At 44.0% G+C, this 23,582-nt stretch overlaps 1 protein-coding gene across 1 annotated transcript in view; it reads right to left on the bottom strand.

Annotated features, from left to right (window-relative positions):
- UBAC2 (UBA domain containing 2) overlaps positions 1-23,582 on the bottom strand; it is a 199,669-nt gene that overhangs the window by 152,232 nt on the left and 23,855 nt on the right. The window contains exons 3-5 of the mRNA XM_068267976.1: positions 12,811-12,938; positions 8,725-8,844; positions 3,610-3,716 (exon numbers count right to left, since the gene is read on the bottom strand). Of these exons, the coding sequence (XP_068124077.1) occupies positions 3,610-3,716; positions 8,725-8,844; positions 12,811-12,938 (355 nt within the window). The remainder of the gene's footprint in view (positions 1-3,609; positions 3,717-8,724; positions 8,845-12,810; positions 12,939-23,582) is intronic.

Below are 23,582 nucleotides of genomic sequence, written 5' to 3'. Positions count from 1 at the left end.
TTGCGTTTGTTTTCTGATTAAATGTTGCCCAAATTGCGTTTGTTTTCTGCTGAAATGTTGCCCAAATTGCGTTTGTTTTCTGCTGAAATGCTGCCCAAATTGCGTTTGTCTGCTGAAATGTTGCCCAAATTGCGTTTTTCTGCTGAAATGTTGCCCAAATTGCGTTTGTTTTCTGATGAAATGTTGCCCAAATTGCGTTTGTTTTCTGCTGAAATGTTGCCCAAATTGCGTTTTTCTGATGAAATGTTGCCCAAATTGTGTTTGTTTTCTGCTGAAATGTTGCCCACATTGCGTTTATTTTCTGGTAAAATGTTGCCCACGTGTTTATTTTCTGCTGAAATGTTGCCCAAATTGCGTTTCTTTTCTGCTGAAATGTTGCCCACATTGCGTTATTTTCTGGTGAAATGTTGCCCGGATTGCGTTTTTCTGGTGAAATGCTGCCCACATTGCGTTTATTTTCTGGTGTCTGGGGTAACTGTTGCTGCATTTATTATTTAATGGTCATAGTTGGCTATATTTGCTGCTTTGGGGTTACGGTTACACTCCGCCCATACCACCGCAAACACCCCACCCCCCTCCCGTCCCAGGTTGGACCCAAAAAAGTCTGGTCACTGTAATTCAGACGTGTATAGTAGTAGCTACGGCCCTATATGTGCTTTCTCCAGCCCCCTGTACTCCATCTGCTTTATCGCTGTACTTTCGCAGTTTGGCACTGTAAATTCCCCAACTGACCATTCAATGCGGCCAAACACACTCCCATAGCTGGGAATGTTCTGCACATAGGCAATTTGCTAAGACTGCAACATTATTTGCGCAGAACTCTCCCAGCCATGGGATTTCGATTGAAGCGTGTATGGGGCCAGCCTGGGACCACACATGTGCAGTGGTGCAAGACTGGGCTGGATTACAGATTCCACTGCGGGAGATTGGAGGGGATCAGGCCGATGGTGATAAAGCAGATGGATTCAGGGTGGCTGGAGGAAGCCCCAGATAAGTATAATACCATATAGTTTATCTCAGGTTTCCTTTAAAGCAGGGGTCTCCAAATGTTTTGGGTCGAGGGCCGGGTCAACATACTTGTTTTTTTTTTCATTTTCTGTGTGGGGGGCCGGTAAAAAAGCCTCAGGGGGCCACATTCGGCCCGCGGGCCTTAGTTTGAGGACCACTGCTTTAAAGTTTACCTGAGACGGGAGAAAAGTTCTATTTTACTAACCTGAGGCTTCTTCAATTCCCTCGTAGCCTTACGGGTCCCTTGGTTTCTCTTTATCTGTTACATTGTGCCGCTGTCCCTATCCAAAAGCTTGCCCACTAGACCAGTTGTGAACTACTGCGCATGTGCAGCCCTGGCCATGCACCTCCTCAGTTGTGCTTCCATGGACAGGAGCATTCTGCACATGAGAAGAATGCTGCCAGCCAGTGGTGCACGATCAAGGAAGTGTGCAGCCTTGGCAGTGCACCCACAGTACCCCGCGACTGGCGATTTTTCAGAGGGAGATGGTGATAATGTTGGGGGGCGGTTGGTAACAGTGGGCCTTGGGTGAAAAAAAGTACAAATCCGGCCCTGTTGATGACATTTAATTCTGAAAAAAGGTGGGTGTTTACTACAGTGTGTACTTTTCACCTTGAACCGAGAAAATAAAAGTATTTTTAATAGTATAAATTAAAGAGAAAAGGTTACTGGGGAAGGTTGATTAACAATACTCTTATGCAGATGGTGCAGTCTTAAAAGTGGACATGGTTAAACAGTATATTTTATTGAAATAGTTTTCACTGCATTCGCATTATGTTTTATTCTATTATATTTTCCCATTTGACCTGTGGTCCACCTCTCTTATACATATCTCTCTGGTAGTCTAATAATCCTGCATACGTTTTCCTGGTGGTCTAGTCAACACCTATATACTTTCCTTCTGGACTACCTTATACGCTTCTTTGTAAGTCTCCCCAAATGCTTCCCTGGTGGTCGAATGGTCCCCCATACATTCTACTGGAACTCTAGTAGCTCCCCATATGTTTCCCTGGTAGTCTAGTGGTCCCTCATATGTTTCCCTGGTAGTCTAGATGTCTTCCATATGTTTCCCTGATGGGCCAGTGGTCCTCCCTCCTCACCATATGCAGAGATGAGCAACAGAAAGCTTGTTGGGAAAGTATAATTCACCTCCCCTAGTTCTAGTGTCAAGCAGTGCCCCCATGCCTGAACTCCAGCCAGCCTGGTACTGCCCCATGGTCTGGACTCCAGCTTGATGATGTCAAGCTGGGACCCAGTACTTGTGGCAGTAGGAAGCTGGCTGCTGTGCTGCATGGAGGGGAGCCGCAATCATAGGTGGAACGAGGAGAGGTGAGAGATAATTACCATGGCATCACTTGCAGCTGCCGATCTCATGGAGAAAGAGGGGTGAAGGTGGGGATAGTGTAGTTAGGGTGAGGAGACCGAAAGGCGCATGCTAGCATAAGTGCTGTGCTCATTAGTGCAGCTGCAGGATATCAACATCCTGGAGCTTACAGTGGCTCCAAAAATGACAGATATGCTGTAGCTAGAACTGGTTAATGAAATAAACTCAGATTACCATACTCTCAACTACCACTTTGACTTATTAATCTGTTCTTATGCTTGGACTTAGTGAAAGTTTAGGCATGTCATTTTCCCTGTAAGTATCCTCACATCATGATATGCTCAGTTTCAATTACCTGGCATTGCTTTATATTTTCTTTTTAAGTTTGTAAACCATTCTATATGAACAGTATGCAACAAAAGGGGGAAAACAAGGCCAGGGGCGAATACTTTATCACAGCTCTGTACTACATGTGCAACTCTGCTTGCTAGGTGCTGACAGGATACTACATAGGGTGACACTAGTACAGAATGAGGCGGGAAAAGTCTTGAGAAAACCTTGATCCCTTGGGTAGTTTAAGGAGACACATGCATGTTTTATTTGTATAGTTCATATTTACATAAAACGGACGGGTGTAACTACAAATCATGCCCGCCCCGGCAAATGGGGCCCCCCAGTCATCACACCCTTTTCCTTGCCTACTGCTGGAGACCCTCAGAGCCGGGGGGCCAATCTTTCAAGTGTCATAAAACAAGTGTGGACATCATAATCTTTACACCCATAACAAGTGCAGCAACAAAAACACAAGATCTTAAGGATGGACCCCTTTATTGGAGGAAGTGAAGTAGTAGTTGGTGCCCCCTAACAGCACTGGACCCCTCTGAGGCTGCATGGGATACTCCCCTATAGTTATGCCTCTGCATGGAAGGTAAAGCTACAGATTTTACTACAGATACACAATCAAGTGAATGAACATAACACTAATGTTTAGATTGCAAATGTATCAGACATTAATAACAGCTATAGTATTTACAAAGTATGAAGGCTCTCCGCTATGAAGCTTGTGTGCAGATAAATACAGAGTATACTGAGGAAACGTACGTGTTGCACGTGTAGGAGTTTCAGCCTGTGGTTTAGCTGTAGTGCAGAGTGAACATAACCACAGCCCTGCAATGCGTTGTGGTAAATACAGACCTCCCAAAAGTTCAGACCTGCTTAGTTCTCACAGAATGGTTCCCTTTTCTAAAAAAACTAACAACAAGAGAAGAACACTTACAATCCTGATGGCAATGTGCTGAGCGTCACACCAGTCCCAGCCTGAGCAGCTTCCACAACAAGGATGTCAAAAATAGCAGAGAGCATCCAGGACCCTAATAAATAAGACTGCAGTAAGAGATAAAGACACAAGAAAATGTTAAAATGCAAAACTAAGGAAACTGACTAGCATGAAATACACAACACTGAGGTCAGGCTTGTTACACCTATAAACTAATTATTTCCACACTACTGCACATGGAAAGTTTCCTCTATCTAAATGTGTTGAGGGGGACACAAACCAAAACTTTATTATTTCAAGCCTATGCTGAGGCACGGTTTTATATGCATTTCAAAAAACAAAGTTTTTGTGAAAAACAAAAACACACATACCTGACATGAACAGATAGCTGTCAGTTGATAGGGATCTATGTTTTCCTTTCAAGCTGCACCATTCCCTATGCCAGTGATCTGCAAACTCGGCTCTCCAGCTGTTAAGGAACTACAAGTCCCACCATGCATTTTCCTTTATGAATCATGACTGTGGCTGTCAGACTCCTGCAACGCATTGTGGGACTTGTAGTTCCTTAACAGCTGGAGAGCCAAGTTTGCAGATCACGGTCCTAGGCTGTCGCTGAGTATGGAGGTATGGCTGAGTATGGAGGTATGGCTGAGTATGGAGGTATGGCTGAGTATGGAGGAGTATGGAGGAGTGTGTGTGTGTGTGTGTGTGTGTGTGTGTGTGTGTGTGTGTGTGTGTGTGTGTGTGTGTGTGTGTGTGTGTGTGTGTGTGTGTGTGTGTGTGTGTGTGTGTGTGTGTGTGTGTGTGTGTGTGTGTGTGTGTGCGCGCGCGCTTGCGTGCGTGCGTGTTTCAGGCTGACTGCATGTGAGCATGAGCTCAGTTAATAGGGATCTATGTTTTCCTTTCAAAACTTTTACATGTATAATTAGTGCCGGATTGTTTAGCACTTATACATCAATGAAACAGTGAGAGACAGCTTCAGAAAGGCTTTTACTGCAGGGACGTTCGAAGGGTAATTAGCTATGCTATGTTTCACAATTTAAAATACAGAGTGTGGTTTGTAAATAGCAAATATGACAGAATGATGCAATGCTATAATAAAAAATAAAAAAAAAGCTATATAACTGAAAATAAAATTAGGAGACTTTTCTTTGCTACTAATGTTCTATGAATTATCTGTACTACACATCCAATTCATTATATCATAAGGGTTTTTTTCACTTCAGTGTCACTTTAACTTCTGATAGCTTCAGGAATAGTCTGAATCGAAGTGGTTTTACTGCTGTCTGTGCATGCACTGGAGAGACTTCCCTCCGGGTTGCTGCCAAAAAGCAGCAGACTTAATAATACAACACAGCCTAAACAAAAAAAAAAAAAAGAGGTCTGGAGCTGCATCTTACAGTGACTCTATACAACAGTACAAAATCTGATTGGCCTTTAATTGTGATCACAGTGAAATTTTATCAGTAAGGTACCAAATTTTCTGGCATATAAGACGACTGGGCGTATAAGACAACCCCCCAACTTTTCCAATTAAAATATAGAGTTTGGGATATACTCTCTGTATAAGACTACCCCTCTTCCAACGCACACAAAAAAAAAAAAAAAAATCATATACTTCTGCTATGTATATACAGATACTGGTGCTGTACTGTATGTGGTACCCGGTGTATAACAGTATATAGGCGATTGACTGGTTGGATTGGTCAACTCTCCCTCTCCCTAAGCAGATTGGTCGGTTCTCCCTGTTTATTAGTGCAGTATGGAATAATAGATTGCGCTGTGCCCATAAAACGCCCCTCTTTCATCCTTATGGCCCACCCTTGTACCCTATTTACCTCCTTCTCTGCCTCTCAGATCTCGCACCTCGACCTTCACTACAGTCCTCAGCAGCGAGACCTGAGAGTCGGTAACAGGATGGGCATATCACCCGGCATAAATGATACCCGGTTTGCAAGACAACCCCTAACTTTTTCAGAAGATTTTCAAGGGTTAAAAAGTAGTCTTATACACCAGAATATACTGTAAAAGTGTGTCATATTCATCAACAGTGGTTGTTTTCTGTGCGGGCTATTACTGATGACATTTTCTCATCGTTTATGACAGGAGTACAAGCAGGATTTATAAAGGGCCCAATTTCCACTGAATGCGAATTTACATTGGTACTGACAGCAATGCAATTTTAATGGAATAATTTTCATTGAATGCATTTGTGGGCCGGAAAAAAATTCGAACAGCTTGCTGTAGATTTTCACTCCCTGCATCTGTTTCCCATGTCATGTCCATTGTCAATTAGGTTAGATGCATCCGAAAATTCACATACGTTAACACAAAATTTGCCTACTGAAAAAGCATGCGACATTTAATATCCTTGAAGAAATGGGGCCTTAGTGTACACTCAGGTACCATAATTACCGATGACTAGGTGTGACTGACGCTGTAGGATTTGTAAGGTGTACATCTTTCTGAGTTTGGGTGTATTCTTTCCCAACCAGTACTCTTTTGTACAGAAGTTGTAGACTTTCGAGTCCTGTGTACTATTTTTCCTCATGTGCAAGTACAAGAATTTTCGAGTCATTCAATCATTTCATTGATGAAATAAACGCCTAAATACTATTTATGTTCAGGCTGGGTATTAATACATTGTAGTGTTTATGTGTACATGTATGTAACTTTTCCACTGCATGCGTTCCGATACGATTTTTGGAGCGTATGCATTTGGATGACTTCCTGACTGCAAAGCGCTGTGATTATCAGTAGAAAGGTCTTCACGGACAAGCCGCTGGCTGGCAGAATACATAAAACAATCCTGACACACATGCACTATAAGAAGTCAGTTCATTTAAATGTGCGAGTGGAAATCTCAAATCCTGCCTGTTCTCCATAATTCCAGCACCTTCTTCCAGTAACGTTGGAGCAGGTGATAAAAGGCTCGCCACCAGTTCACACAGGGAAGGTATATAAACGGGATCTCCTTGCTGTACTTCAAAGGAAATTGTGTCTTAAAAGCAGCCTCCCTCTGTGATGTCTAGTGTCTAACAATGACTTCACCTCTGACAGCTCCCATACAACTCCACCAGCTGCTAATCATCAAAATGTCTTACCAACTGTAGCTTGTATTATATTTTTAAAAAGTAGGTTTTTGGAAACTTAATTTTATAATTGCAGAAAAGCAGGTAATATGCAAAGATGTCAAATTATTTAATCATTCTATCACCTCCCACACAAAAACTGGGCACAATTTTGATTATAGCTTGATTATGCCTTGCACAACCATATTATCTCATTTGTACTTCGATTTAATGCAACATTGGGTTCAATTCACAAAGCATTACCACATGCAGTAAAGCAGAAATAAACTTTTTACTGAAAATGTTGTAAAAGATCAATTTACGGTACTAAGACAGTTGTGTAGCTTTTTTAGCTCCTTTTGCGAACAACAGGAGCCCAGAGTAAGCAAGGCTGAATTGCCCATGCACGCAAAAAAGTGGAGATGCATAAACACCCCACAAAAACGTGCATGGGCAGTTCCGGGCCCCACCAAAACGGGGTCCTTTCCCTTGTTCCATCGAGGGGAACCTCCCCCTTTGCCTTCAGCACATGGGGCGTTTGGGGTCCTCCGACACCCAAAGGATTGGAGGACCCTGACTTACCACGTGGTTGCCCACTGGTCAGGGTCGGCTGCCCCAAAAGGGAGCCTCTAGTCGGAGATAAAAGTCCCCAATGCCAGTAAGTTGGCCCAGACCTTTACCAAGACAGTTACCGCATGAAAAACTACAATTATGGACTGATGAGGTAAATTACCAACTTGCAAGCATGTGGTAAAATAATGGAGATTTTCAGTATTTTACCTCCAGCCTGAAGCGGTCAATAAATAACAAAAAGCCATTCAAAAGGTTATAGAAGTGATGAAGCACAGCAGAGAAATGGTGAATGCCCCAAAACTTTTTTAGCTGTATGGAATAGCTGGGTGAATTCTCCATTAACAGCTGAGTAAAGTTGATGATGTGGCACTTTATGGGGGAGACTGGGGGTGGAGACTGACTGTAAAGTAATGCCATGTATATTGGTAGAGTGATTGGTGTTGGGGGAGTGGCCAGCTCAGTTTTGTTTCTGTTTGGTTTGCATTTTGATCTATTACTCTCATTAGTATTTTGAGATCTGACACTGCAGTATTTGCTTTGCAATGTGAAGTGTTGAGATTTCTACCGTTCTGCAGTACAGGCTCGAGTTCCAAGCCCAGAACTGACAGCAACACCAGGTATGTTTTTTTATATTTGAAATTGATGCCTATATTTGGATTATTTTTGGACTGTTTCTTAAACGCTACATCCGGTATAATGTATATTCTATACATTAAACAATGCAATTCTTTGCACTGCAATATGTGATCAATAAATATCTAAAAAAAAATATTACTAAACTAATACCACGTGTAAAAATCTTGGTGAATATGCAAAACATGTTTTTTTTACTGCATAATGTAAATTACTGAACATTACTTTTTTACCAATCAAACCAGTCTTAAAGAGACACTGAAGCCTCCAGAAAACTCAGATTTATTGCAGATTAATGTTTAGCATGAATGCCCTTCCTAAAACGCTGCATCCCCAAGGCTGATCTCGCAATTAAAACACCCAAACTCCCGGGGCAAAAATCCACGACTATCCTGGTCATGGATTTTGCTGCCTGGGGAGGCAGAGCTTTAGGCTGTAGCTCTGCCTCCATGCGCGTCAATCTGCGCTGATTGCCGCCCCTTCCTGCCCCTCTCAGTGAAAGAAGACGGAGAGGGGTGGGGAGAGGCGGCGATCAGTGCAGATAGACGGGAGTAGAGGCAGAGCTACTGCCCAAAGCTCTGCCTCTACTAGGAAGGGCTGCCCAAATCTCCCCCCGGAGATTTCGAGTGTTTTAATTGTGAGATCAGCCTCGGAGATGTGGCGTTTTAGGAAGGACATGCATGCTAAACATTAATCTGCAATAAAAAATGAGTTTTATGGAGGCTTCAGTGTCTCTTTAATGCAATGAAGCTAAAGGCAGCACAACAAAGAATGTATTTGAAATAATCACTGATAGTGTAGGAATATTTATAATTTTTTCACATTACGAATGTCTTACCGTAAATTTTCGAGTTCCAAAGCGTCTCTCTAAGGTTCTAAAATTGTATATGAGTAAACTACTACAAAATGTATCCTTCAGATCCAGACAAATGATTCTCCCAGAGAATAGTCTCCATATCTAAAGCAAGAAAAGGACTCACTGAAATTATCTGTAAGGTGTAACATTGAATGTCAAAAATCATGCTATGACTTGTGCACTGAGGCAAGAAACACACTTGCAAGTCCCACATCATGGCTAGGGTTTCATTTTTTCTGTTGTACTGTGAATACATTTTCAATCACAGTTTCTGTGCACACTTTTTTGTTGTAAGTAGCAAAATACAAAAGAATTAGATACACATGTGTAATGTGCAGAAAAGCAGAAAGCTGGCCATTTTTTTTTCAAAAGCGGTATTAAAGTAAACCTAAACCGAAAAAAAATGAGTTTCACTTACCTGGGGCATCTACCAGCCCCCTGCAGCCATCCTGTGTCCTCGCAGTCACTCATGGCTCCTCCGGTCCTCTGCTGCCAGCTAGTTTCGTTTTTGCCAACTGGGAGTCGGCCGGCCGCCATGTGTACCTTTTTACGCATTTCCGCTGGTGCAGGAAGTTATCGCGGACATTAACAAATACATTTTACGTGTTACGGGTGTAGTGCGTAAAATTTTATGCATTACACCCGTAACGCGTAAAAATGTACGTGTTGATGTCCGCAATAGCTTCCTGCACCAGCGGGAATGCGTAAAAAGGTACGCATGGCGGCCGGACGACTCCCAGTTGGCAAAAATGAAACTAGCTGGCAGCGGGGGACCGGAAGAGCCATGAGTGCAAGGGCACAGGATGGCTGCATGGGGGGCTGGTATATGCCCAGGTAAGTGAAACTCATTTTTGGAGGGTTTAGGTTTCTTTTAAACTGACATAATATTCAATAAAAATGTGTTTTCCTACTTTTTGTAACCCATACAGTATAGCATATTTGCTTGTGTGCACAAATATTATTATTCATTCAGAAATTACAAGTTTCCAAAGTTTATTTGCTCTGAAAGCTGCCATTGCATTTTATTCATAGCTACAGTATTTATTTATTGTAATGTACCCAGTGAATTTTCTTGAGCTGTCTGCTGATCTAGACAGGCTAAAGGAGTTTCACAATTGCCAGTGAATGTTTACATACCTCTCTTGCTACAATTAAGAAAGCGCAAGATAATGTTATCACCTCTTTGAATAAATGTGGATCTCACTGCAAGGAGCTTTCTATTGAATAAGTAAGTCCTGTGTTTTACTGTTTGAATGCTGTTCTTAAAAAGAAAAATGTGGTAGTAAATTATATGCTGTAAGAAATATTTTAGAGCAGAGAAGCAATGCTGGGTTTCATACCGCTTTAACTGAGGGAAAAAAAAAAAAAACACAAAAGAACATGGATGAAAGCAAGAAAAGAAAAAATACTGATTCTAAAGCGGCCCATTGACTAAGTGTGGAAGTGTGCATTTCCCATAGTGTAGCATGATATGGGCAAGTGTGGTTCCCGCCTTACTGATGCCTGCAGCAAAAGCAGCAGAGAGCAGTTTTAATACATAGCAGATGGAACAGTACTGGTGAGGTTTTGGAGAATATAGCTGCCTTTTCAAGTTGATTCCTTCCACAAGAACAAACAGTAAGTATTGTTAGCCATTTATACCTCAAAATATAATCTGTGTTGATCAGCGCAGAAAAACAATCTTCATTATCCACCACCACACCGATAAAAAACGCACTCACCAGCTCCTCTGATCATACAAAATGATCATATGCGCTCAGTCAAACAAATCCCTTTCTTTCTGATCGATAAAGTTACGTCGCACAGCCAGTGACCTTTGAACCCCTTGAGAAAGTCACGTGGACAAAACCGGTCGGGGAGGAGCTACAGGGGAGCCAGCGAGGAGGAGGTGCTTGCAGACAACGGCGGGATGGCGGTATTGCGTGGAGCGAACAGCCGTCTTCAGTCCACTGCCTTCCAAATCTGTGCTTACCTGTATGCCTGTCATAGACATACATGGTGAACATGTGAGTGTGTTTTTATATAATTTTTAAAGAGGAATAAATTCATTGAAATTGGATTACGCCATGTGGAGCATTTTTATATGTTTTATGTTGCTAATGAACTTGTGAAGAGGAGGAGGAAGCAAGCCATTATCGATCGGAAAGAAAGGGGTTTGTTTGACTGAGCGTATATGATCATTTTGTATGATCAGAGGAGCTGGTGAGTGCGTTTTTTATTGGTGTGGTGGTGGATAATGAAGATTGTTTTTCTGCGCTGATCAACACAGATTATATTTTAAGGAAGATTGAGGATGGAGTATCAATTAAAATCGGTAGCAATTTAGATTGAATAGAATTGGAGAGTGTGTGGCATTGCGCATAGGACTTTTTTTCTGCTTTTAACCATTTGTACCTCATCACATGCAATAAATAGAATCATAACACAGACTTCGGGTGAAGGAATTGACCCCCATACCACCATTTTGAGAAGTGAAAGTAATTGGATTGATAACTTACAGTAAATGCAATTGTTGCCAATGGTCTTAACAAGGACTTAAATCTGAGATTCTATTTGTAAATTTACACAGGGCAGCCATCAAGGGGGCACAAGAGTGACAGTAGTATGGGGCCCAGGAAGGGTATGGGGCCCAAACAGTGGCAGTGCCACTCGAGTCTCTGCTGGCAATTATTACACAGTGACATAACAGGAGTTGTGTGGTCATCTCCCTCTTCCCTGCTGCGTGATTGGCGAACACACATCAATGCAGGGGGGAGTGTGTTATGGGCAACAGGCAAGCTACTTTGACTCTACCCCACATACTGTGGCTCCACCCCCACACAATCTGCCTATCACTTAGTCTGCAGCTATAATCTACCTATCAGATTGTTATTTGGCGTGAGGGGGGCCCTGTAGATTTGCCAAGTATGGGGCCCAGAAAATTCTGATGGCAGCGCTGAATTTACCATTTCCCTTTTATGTGGCTGATGGCCAGTTCTCTGTAATGGCAACTAGGGGTGTGTTTTTTTCTAATTCACTGAAAGTATTTATACCTGTTCACTGAGGTGGTGTGTTAGCACTGGACAAAGGTCTGTCAGCACTGAAACATTGAGCCTCTATTGAAGAACAATGCTTTAAATAAATAAGCAATTTGCTAAAATCCAAGTAGAGAACTCATCGTTTTTCTATTTGACCTAAAAGCACCAGCCAATAAACACCCAAATCCAAGTGTTAAAATAACACTCATTACTCCATTACGTCAACACTGTGATCAGGACATCTGGGGTAGAAAAGGCAGCATTCCCTAATGGCCCATACTCACGGGCTACAATTGTCGCCGCAACACGCGGGGCGCGCGTGTTGCAGCGACAGGTTGCCCGTGAGTATGGGCCGTTGAACGGGCGCGCACCCCGAACTGTCGCCCGTCGCTGATGTCGCCAGGCGATTGAAATGTTCAATCGCCTGGCGACAGTCGCCGCCGCAACTCCGCCGCAGCTGTCGCTAGTCCGCGTGAGTACGCGGACTAGCGACAGCAACCTCCATTGAGGTATGCAGAGCTTCCGGCGGGGGGAGGAGGAACGTCGGCGACATCTTCCGTCGCGCCGCTGGTCCCTCTTCCGCGTGTACGCGGAGGGACCTGGCGAGGAGCTGTCGCCGGCCTGTCGCCCACACGCTCATGTGTGCTGGCGACGCGCCACTTTTGCCGCCCGTGAGTATGGGCCATTAGTGTACAGCAATCACACTCCTCCCCTGGAAGCTCCACTGAGACAACCCAGTATGTGGGTACCAATGCCTCAGACCAAGCTAGCTAATAAATGAGTATAACAGATGTGTTAAGGTGTAAGGCCAAAGATCCATCTCAATAGATGCACCACTGTCCCCTAGTAAGCCAACAGTAAAAAGACAGGTAAGTATTGGTCTGCCCTCTATTGACCTGATGGCAAGCTTAAACTCGCCTTGCAGCAGCTTCAAAACATTTAGTCTTCATTAACATTCATCAATAACAGCGCTGCAAAACAATCGTTTGCTTTATGGCAGTCAGAAATCAACAGTAATGAACACAAACCCATCCCAGGAAGGCAGACTTACATGAAAACTCTCTATTACTGCTTTCACATTATACACAAAGAATGCTTGCTGCTGCTGAAACACGAGTGCCAGTAACACGGAGAGAGCACCAGGGATGAGCAGGAGGGCCTTGGAGAGTGGAGCTTTATCTGCAGAAGAGAAAACATAAAAAGTGAATTTAGCTGATGTATCCTACAGATACCAGTACTATCACTTATAGGCATCAGCGCTGTGTAATATGTTGGCGCTTACAATAAATACAATTAATAATAATGGGCATCACTGCTACAGATACCAGGATTATCACTTATGGCCATCACTGCTACAGATACCAGTACTATTACTTATGGGCATCACTGTTACAGATACCAGTATTATCACTTATGGGCGTCACTGCTACAGATACTGGTACTATCACTTATGGGCATCACTGCTACAGATACCAGTACTATCACTTATGGGTATCACTGCTACAGATACCAGTACTATCACTTATGGGTATCACTGCTACAGATACCAGTACTATCACTTATGGCCATCACTGCTACAGATACTGGTACTATCACTTATGGGCATAACTGCTACAGATACCAGTACTATCACTTACGGGCATCACTGTTACAGATACCAGTGCTATCACTTACGGGCGTCACTGCTACAGATACCAGTATTATCACTTATGGCCATCACTGCTACAGATACTGGTACTATCACTTATGGGCATCACTGCTACAGATACCAGTACTATCACTTATGGGTATCACTGCTACAGATACCAGTACTATCACTTATGGGTATCGCTGCTACAGATACCAAGACTATCACTTACGGGCATCACTGCTACAGATACCAAGACTATCACTTACGGGCATCACTGCTACAGATACCAAGACTATCACTTACGGGCATCACTGCTACAGATACCAAGACTATCACTTACGGGCATCACTGCTACAGATACCAGTACTATCACTTACGGGCATCACTGCTACAGATACCAGTACCATCACTTACGGGCATCACTGCTACAGATACCAAGACTATCACTTACGGGCATCACTGCTACAGATACCAGTACCATCACTTACGGGCATCACTGCTACAGATACCAGTACTATCACTTATGGGCATCACTGCTACAGATACTGGTACTATCACTTATGGGCATCACTGCTACAGATACCAGTACTATCACTTACGGGCATCACTGCTATAGATACTGGTACTATCACTTATGGGCATCACTGCTACAGATACTGGTACTATCACTTATGGGCATCACTGCTATAGATACTAGTACTATCACTTATGGGCATCACTGCTACAGATACCAAGACTATCACTTACAGGCATCACTGCTACAGATACCAGTACTATCACTTATGGGCATCACTGCTACAGATACCAGTACTATCACTTATGGGCATCACTGCTACAGATACCAGTACTATCACTTATGGGTATCACTGCTACAGATACCAAGACTATCACTTACGGGCATCACTGCTACAGATACCAGTACTATCACTTATGGGTATCACTGCTACAGATACCAGTACTATCACTTATGGGCATCACTGCTACAGATACCAGTACTATCACTTATGGGCTTCACTGCTACAGATACTGGTACTATCACTTACGGGCATCACTGCTACAGATGCTGGTACTATCCCTTATGGGCATCACTGCTATAGATACTGGTACTATCACTTATGGGCATCACTGCTATAGATTCTGGTACTATCACTTATGGGCATCACTGCTACAGATACTGGTACTGTCACTTATGGGCATCACTGCTTAGATACCAGTACTATGACTTATGGGCATCACTGCTACAGATACTAGTACTTTCACTTATGGGCATCACTGCTACAGATACTGGTACTGTCACTTATGGGCATCACTGCTTAGATACCAGTACTATCACTTATTGGCATCACTGCTACAGATACTGGTACTATCACTTATGGGCATCACTGCTACAGATACTGGTACTATCACTTATGGGCATCACTGCTACAGATACCGGTACTATCACTTATGGGCATCACTGCTACAGATACCAGTACTATCACTTATGGGCATCACTGCTACAGATACTGGTACTATCACTTATGGGCATCACTGCTACAGATACCAGTACTATCACTTATGGGCATCACTGCTACAGATACCGGTACTATCACTTATGGGCATCACTGCTACAGATACCAGTACTATCACTTATGGGCATCACTGCTACAGATACCGGTACTATCACTTATGGGCATCACTGCTACAGATACTGGTACTATCACTTATGGGCATCACTGCTACAGATACTGGTACTATCACTTATGGGCATCACTGCTACAGATACCAGTACTATCACTTAAGGGCATCACTGCTACAGATACCGGTACTATCACTTATGGGCATCACTGCTACAGATACTGGTACTATCACTTATGGGCATCACTGCTACAGATACTGGTACTATCACTTATGGGCATCACTGCTACAGATACCAGTACTATCACTTAAGGGCATCACTGCTACAGATACCGGTACTATCACTTATGGGCATCACTGCTACAGATACTGGTACTATCACTTATGGGCATCACTGCTACAGATACCAGTACTATCACTTACGGGCATCACTGCTACAGATACTGGTACTATCACTTATGGGCATCACTGCTACAGATACCAGTACTATCACTTACGGGCATCACTGTTACAGATACCAGTACTATCACTTACGGGCATCCAGGGGCGTCGCTAGCCCAATTTTGGGGGGCACGTGCCCCCAATCTGTCCTAGGGTGCCCCGGATCTCTTCCCCAGGGGTGCCCGGCACTGCCCGCTGTCCCCTCCTGGCCGCCGCTGCTCCCCCCCCCCCCGGGCTATCCCCGCGGCCAGAGCGTCAGACCTCGATCAGCGGCGACCAGATGGAGCAGGCACTAGGACCTAGCGTACACCGCTGATATGCGGAAGTGACATCACTTCCGCATATTCAGCGTGGTGCGTCTGGCGCCCGCTCTATCTGGTTGGGTCGCACGTTGATCGAGGTCTGCAGGCTGAGAGGTGAGGGGGGTCCCGGTCACTAACTACCTAACGGGGGGCGTCTGTCACTCAATATCTAACGGGGGTCCGTCACTCACTATCTAACGGGGACCCTGTCACTCACTAACGGGGGTCCCTGTCACTTACTAATGGGGGTCCCTGTCACTCACTATCTAAAGGGGTCCCTGTCACTAACTACCTAACGGGGGGCGCCTGTCACTTACTATCTAACGGGGGTCCCTGTCACTCACTAACGGGGGGCGCCTGTCACTCACTATCTAACGGGGGACCGTCACTATCTAACGGGGTCCCTGTCACTAACTACCTAACGGGGGTCCCTGTCACTCACTATCTAACGAGCGTCCCTGTCACTCACTATCTAACGGGGGTGCCTGTCACTCACTAACGGGGGTGCCTGTCACTCACTATCTAACGGGGGTCCCTGTCACTCACTATCTAACAGGGTCCCTGTCACTCACTATCTAACAGGGTCCCTGTCACTCACTACCTAACGGGGGTCCCTGTCACTCACTACCTAACGGGGGTCCCTGTCACTCACTACCTAACGGGGGCCCTGTCACTCACTACCTAACTGCAGGCGCCTGTCACTCACTACCTAACAGGGGTCCCTGTCACTCACTACCTAACGGGAGTCCCTGTCACTCACTATCTAACGGGGGTCCCTGTCACTCACTATCTAACGGGGGTCCCTGTCACTCGCTAACTGGGGTCCCTGTCACTCACTAACTGGGGTCCCTGTCACTCACTAACTGGGGTCCCTGTCACTCACTATCTAACCTGGGGTTACCTGTCACTCACTAACTGGGGTCCCTGTCACTCACTATCTAACCTGGGGGTCCCTGTCACTCACTAACTGGGGTCCCTGTCACTCACTACCTAACCTGGGGGGCACCTGTCACTCACTAGCTAACCTGGGGGGCACCTGTCACTCACTAGCTAACCTGGGGGTCTCTGTCACTCACTACCTAACCTGGGGGGCTACCATATTAAGGGGGCATTCTGCCTATTTATGTGAAATGCTGTCTATTTATGTGCCTCATGACTGCTGAATTTGTCTTGTTGGGAGCCTCATGATTTGTTGGAGGCCTCATGATTGCTGAATTTGCCTTGTTGGGGGCCTCACGATTGCTGAATTTGTCATGTTGGGGGCCTCACGATTGCTGAATTTGTCATGTCGGGGGCCTCATGATTGCTGAATGTGTCTTGTTGGGGGTCACATGATTGCTAACTGCGAGACTATGGGAAAAGCTGAATCCTTATCATATGAGACAATAGCATTAAACCTCCTTTTTTTTAGCTTTTTAAAACAGAAAATAAAACTGGGAGGTTCTAAAAAAAATTGAATACGTTTTTCAGGAGTAGGATGGATGAAATTGTTTATCTTCACAGTTAATTTTCAACTTGGATTTTCCATAATGTTCATGTATGAGTTAAAACGTTTGTACAGTATTTAGTTTAAATTGCTGTTGCCACTTTGCGATAGATAAGTGACTTTTGGGTTGCAGTTTGGGCACTCGGCCTCCAAAAGGTTCGCCACCACTGTCCTAATCTAATGTCCCACCATTGCTAGGTTCATGTAAATTTGTCTCCACCCGTTACCACACCTACATTCTAGTCCATGGCCCACCCATTTTTCGGGGCGGCGCGATAAGCGCACCGCACAACGTGATCCTCATATATTTGGCACGCTAGCTGCAGTGTGATGAATTCTGCTGCCTACAGTATACGCTGTTCTCTAGTGCCTGCACTGTGTGCTGATCTACCTCCAGTGTGTACAGTGTAAGGTGTTACTCTGTGCCTTTACTGATTGTAAACCAGCTGTATTGTATGCTGATCCCTGCTACTTTCAGTATGTACAGTATTAGCTGTAAATCCTGGTACACACATACAATTTTGATTAGCCAATTTTAGCTCTGTTCATCAAATTCATTGTCTGTTGGTCCACTTACTGCACGGGGGTGGTAAAATTGGTCAGTGATTGACCAATCAAAATTGTATGTGCATATACATCTTTGATCTATGCCTATACTGATTGTAAATTAACTAAATAAAGGTCAGGGGGCTCCATCCAATATTTCGATGGGCAGGCCCGTTATCTGTAGCTTGCACCGCTGCTAAGTTCATGTACATTTGGCCCCACCCATGGCCACGCCCACTCACCTCATGGCCACGCCCATTTTGCCCTCCCCACCTAGTGCCCACAGGTGCCCCTGATCTCTAAGGACCCTAGAAACGCCCCTGTGGACATCACTGTTACAGATACCAGTACTATCACTTACGGGCATCACTGTCACAGATACCAATACTATCACTTATGGGCATCACTGTTACAGATACCAGTACTATCACTTATGGGCATCACTGTTACAGATACCAGTACTATCACTTACGGGCATCACTGCTACAGATACTGGTACTATCACTTACGGGCATCACTGCTACAGATACCAGTACTATCACTTACGGGCATCACTGCTACAGATACCAGTACTATCACTTATGGCCATCACTGCTACAGATACCGGTACTATCACTTATGGCCATCACTGCTACAGATACCGGTACTATCACTTATGGCCATCACTGCTACAGATACCAGTACTATCACTTACGGGCATCACTGCTACAGATACCAGTACTATCACTTAAGGGGATCACTGCTACAGATACTGGTACTATCACTTATGGGCATCACTGCTACAGATACTGGTACTATCACTTATTGGCATCACTGCTACAGATACTGGTACTATCACTTACGGGCATCACTGCTACAGATACCAGTACTATCACTTATGGGCATCACTGCTACAGATACCAAGACTATCACTTACAGGCATCACTGCTACAGATACCAGTACTATCACTTATGGGCATCACTGCTACAGATACCAGTACTATCACTTATGGGCATCACTGCTACAGATACCAGTACTATCACTTATGAGCATCACTGCTACAGATACCAGTACTATCACTTATGGGCATCACTGCTACAGATACCAGTACTATCACTTATGGGTATCACTGCTACAGATACCAGTACTATCACTTATGGGTATCACTGCTACAGATACCAGTACTATCACTTACGGACATCACTGCTACAGATGCTGGTACTATCCCTTATGGGCATCACTGCTATAGATACTGGTACTATCACTTATGGGCATCACTGCTACAGATACTGGTACTATCACTTATGGGCATCACTGCTACAGATACTGGTACTATCACTTATGGGCATCACTGCTATAGATACTGGTACTATCACTTATGGGTATCACTGCTACAGATACCAGTACTATCACTTACGGGCATCACTGCTACAGATGCTGGTACTATCCCTTATGGGCATCACTGCTATAGATACTGGTACTATCACTTACGGGCATCACTGCTACAGATACCAGTACTATCACTTACGGGCATCACTGCTACAGATACCAGTACTATCACTTATGGGCATCACTGCTACAGATACCAGTACTATCACTTATGGGTATCACTGCTACAGATACCAAGACTATCACTTACGGGCATCACTGCTACAGATACCAGTACTATCACTTATGGGCATCACTGCTACAGATACCAGTACTATCACTTATGGGTATCACTGCTACAGATACCAAGACTATCACTTACGGGCATCACTGCTACAGATACCAGTACTATCACTTATGGGCATCACTGTTACAGATACCAGTACTATCACTTATGGGCTTCACTGCTACAGATACGGGTACTATAATTTATGGGCAAATAAAGAAGAAACTTCATTGCTGTACAAGCCATTAACAAACTGCTCTGCTTTTTTGTTACGTTTAAGTGAACGTTACAAAAAAGCCAATTCTCCTTTGTAAAACGTTGGATGTAGAAGAAAACGATCAGAACCTCAGCCAGATTATTATTGCTGTGTTCTCGCTGTACCCCCTGTGCAAAGTGACAGTAAGAAAATGTATTCTAAATGAACAGAAACAGCATTAAGAACATGACACATGTAACTTTATTTTGAGAACACTGGTAGTAAAAAGTACCGTATATCATTGCAACTACACAAAAGTGAAGATGTTATGATCATGTCTGCAGCGTTTACTGCTGGCTGCAGTGGTATTGTAACCCAAGCAGTTCTGATGTCATTACATGCATTTTCTTGCATAGTTTGGTTTGCACTTAAACTAGTTGCTGATTCCATCTGCAGTCGCTCTGAAGTTAATGACAGTTTAATGTGCTTTTGTGTAAACAAACATTGTCTGTTGCAATGGAGGGGCAATCCCTTTCCTGCAGGCTGCATATCATTGTCTGCCTTTTCCTGCTGTCAGCCTGTGATTAATTACCATTCACTTGTGTGGGAATCTGCAGGTCTGCTCCCATTGGATGACCTCAGTATAAAGAACTGCTTCCTGCAATGCTTGATGGGCTACCATAGTCTCAGATTCTGTCTGTTACTCTGCTCGTGCCCCACCTCGTTCCTGGTCCGTGTGGACTGCGCTGACTCCTGCGAAGGGGTCAGCGAGTCCTCCTAGTTCTGCTCTTGTTCTAGAAGTTGTTACTTTGCTTGTCTTGTGTCATATATTGGTTCATCGCCAATATATACGCATACTTGCGCATTTTGTTATTTTCCTTGTATTCGTGTTACGTTGATACATCAGTGTCGCTGATATATACGTACACGAACTGTTTATTTCCTGTGTTCAGTTAGTCAGCCTTCCAGCACGTTTTGGTAGTTTGCGCGTATCGTGAGCACCCGTGCTGAGCTAGTATCCTGCTCCTGGTCCTGTTTGTGGATTGCGTTCATCTCTGCGAAGAGATAACGAATCCTTCTGAATCCTGTCCTGTTACCGTTTGTGGATTGCGTTCATCTCTGCGAAGAGATAGCGAATCCTTCTGAGCCCTGTTCCCTGTATTGCTCCAGTGCTAGTCAGTGTTCCTGCTTATGTCATATATCGGTTCATTGCCGATATATACATATGTTAGTCAGCCGTTACAAATAGTTTCATTGATAGCTGTAATTGTAATACGCTAGGAAAACATACTTATTGTATATTTATCTGTGTTACGTTTATCTATCTTGATCCTGCTATTTCCTGACTATCCTGTCCTGTCTTTGAGAGGCACGCCATCTCTACAAACGCATTGGCTACCTCATTCCAGTCTGTCTTGTAGTGGACGCTTGCTGTCACTAAGTAGTGGCTAGTTAAGCAAGCGTTCATTCTGTTTACCTGTCCTGATCTCCTCAGTCCTGGTTTATGCGCTCAGCGCTACTTTGCGCTGAGACGTTATTACGAAAGTGTTGTTTGTGGCTGTTCGGATCTGCACCGGCTCTGTGCACCACAATCTCCTATTGGAGTCAGTCCTCTCCTTCACTAAACTGGGGATATCCTGATCGCTTGTGCTGGTGTGTGTACCTCCTTCACGTCAGCTTATGTGTTGCATGCTGACTGTGGAGATTACACCTCCAAGCTTAACATTATGGTAGCCCCATTACCAATCCCCATTGTGGGGGGGGGGGGGTTCCCAGCAAAAATTACACTGTTTGTTATGGTTCCTGTTCCTTTAAGAAATTTGAGAAACTTAATTCTGAAACAGAAAATGAGTTTTTTTCTGAATGTACCAGGTTCCTGGCCAATCCCGAGCTCCAGGCTACTCCTGTTTCAACGTGGGCCCCCCAGCTAGTTTATGTTTTATTTAAGGGAAGATTGTTTCAGTGGGCCTACGATGTCTTGGATCATACCAATTTAAAAGAGAGACCACTGGAATTTCTAGCGTTTGTGATCCATAACTGGCTGCGCAAAACCGATTTGCCTAGCCCTTTTGATAAGCTCCTGGCAGCTTGTCAATCAGCTGCTCCTTCTACTGCCTACAAAAATAATCAGCAAGCAGATAATTGTTCTGATAACTTTTCTTCTGCTAAGGCAGCAGGGTCTAAAGCCAAACGTAAACGCTCCAAAAGAAAAGCGTTACAATCAGCGGAGTCGTTGCCCTTGGCGACTGCGCATCAGATCTGTAATGAGACTCCGCCAGTAGCAGATAATGAAATTCAGTCACCGTTCAGGGGAGTCAAATGGACCTATGAAACTACTAATGAACTTTCATTGCTAGCCAGGGAAAATAAAAGTTCTTGTTTAAATGAATTATCTGAATATGATTATGAAGATATATTACAGAGTATTGAACAGATCAATTTATTCGTGCAGCAAGGGAAATTTGCATACACTACAGTTCAACACTTGCTACAGGTATTGGAGATCCTTAGGAATAAGAAATCGGCCAATCACCTGCTAAATAACCCAATGTATGTTTCTGCCACTAACACATTTGCAAACTATGATCAGCCGGAATGCTCAGCTGTTAAATATGCATGGGATCCTCCATTTGAGAAAGGAAAGATGGAAGCCCTGGTCTATGAATGGAAGAAAGATGCAAGTTCATTTTGTCAATTTTACAGTGCAAAAAGTGAATTAGTATTGAATGCATGCATTAAGTCTGCCTATAACCTAATAAAAACTGGTGTGTGTGTGGGTATGACCTTGTGGCTCCATTGATCGATGTGTGGAAAATGATTTTGGACGATTTTTATGCGATTCAATCAGTTGATACCAGGGAAGACACACTGTCAATTGGAGACTGTCCCACTTCTCCAGTTACTGAGTCCCTGCCATGTCTTGTGAATGTTCCTGTAACTCCACCCTGTACCATGGATAACTCAGTGTTACTTCCCAGTAAAACAGAAGCCACTGATACTTTCTTAACTTTGCCCTGCACAAATTTCTCAGCAGAGAATCCAGAGGTCCTGCTGACTTCTGAGTCCAGCCTAGCCAGTACTCATGAGTCTTTGTTCAGTGAAACAGACACCAGAAAAATCTTGCCTGTCTCTGCAAACACTTCTGCAGAAATTACCTATGTTAATAAAGTTCAACTCCTGTCTGATCCAGCAGATGCCAATAGATGCACTACATCAGTTGCCGAGTCCCAGCAATCCTGTCCAGAAACCTCAGAACCCCAGCATCTGAATTTTCCAATTTCACAATTGAATGGTGATTTAGATGCGCAAACATTGTGTTTTGATCTTCCTGTTTCTACGCCTCACTCTAGCTTCGTGAATAACTCAGAGCGTCTGCTATGTGAATCCGAAATCGCAGAATTATTACCGTGTTCAGAAAATGTTTCAGTAAATTTGCCCTGTACCATGAATTGTGCAGTAGATCTCTCCAATGAAACTCAGGTCACAGAATCATTATGCTGTCCAGCAGGTGCTTCCATGGTTTTGCCCTGCAATATGGACTGTTCAGTGATCCTGTCCAGTGAAGCTGTGGTCGCAGAGTCTTATGCTTCACCCAGTACTTTGGATACTTCAAACCCTCTAGCAGAGGAGTCTGAGGCACTGCTTACCTCAGTTGGTGTTGCAGTAATATTCACTTGTCTAGCAGCTGTTTTGGAATTACAGTCTGCTCTAATAAAACTTGATGAATTTCTGCCCAGCGAAGCAGAAGCCATTGAAATATTGTCCTCGTCAGCAAGTGTGTTAGATACCTTGCCCTGTACACAGTCTGATTTAACCAATGCTGAGTCCCTCTCCAGTGTTTTAACAGCCGAGGAACTCCAGCCCTGTCCTCTGAATGTTTCAAAAGTCTTGCCCTGTAACATGGATAATTCTGACTCGCTGGAAAAAATAATAGAAATCTCAGAATTTCAGTCCGGGTTAATGAGTGTTTC

This window comes from Hyperolius riggenbachi, chromosome 2 (genome assembly GCF_040937935.1).
Source record: "Hyperolius riggenbachi isolate aHypRig1 chromosome 2, aHypRig1.pri, whole genome shotgun sequence".
Lineage (NCBI taxonomy): Eukaryota > Metazoa > Chordata > Amphibia > Anura > Hyperoliidae > Hyperolius > Hyperolius riggenbachi.
The sequence above is the reverse complement of the archived record's forward strand: the minus strand, read 5'-3'. Positions and strand labels throughout refer to the sequence as shown.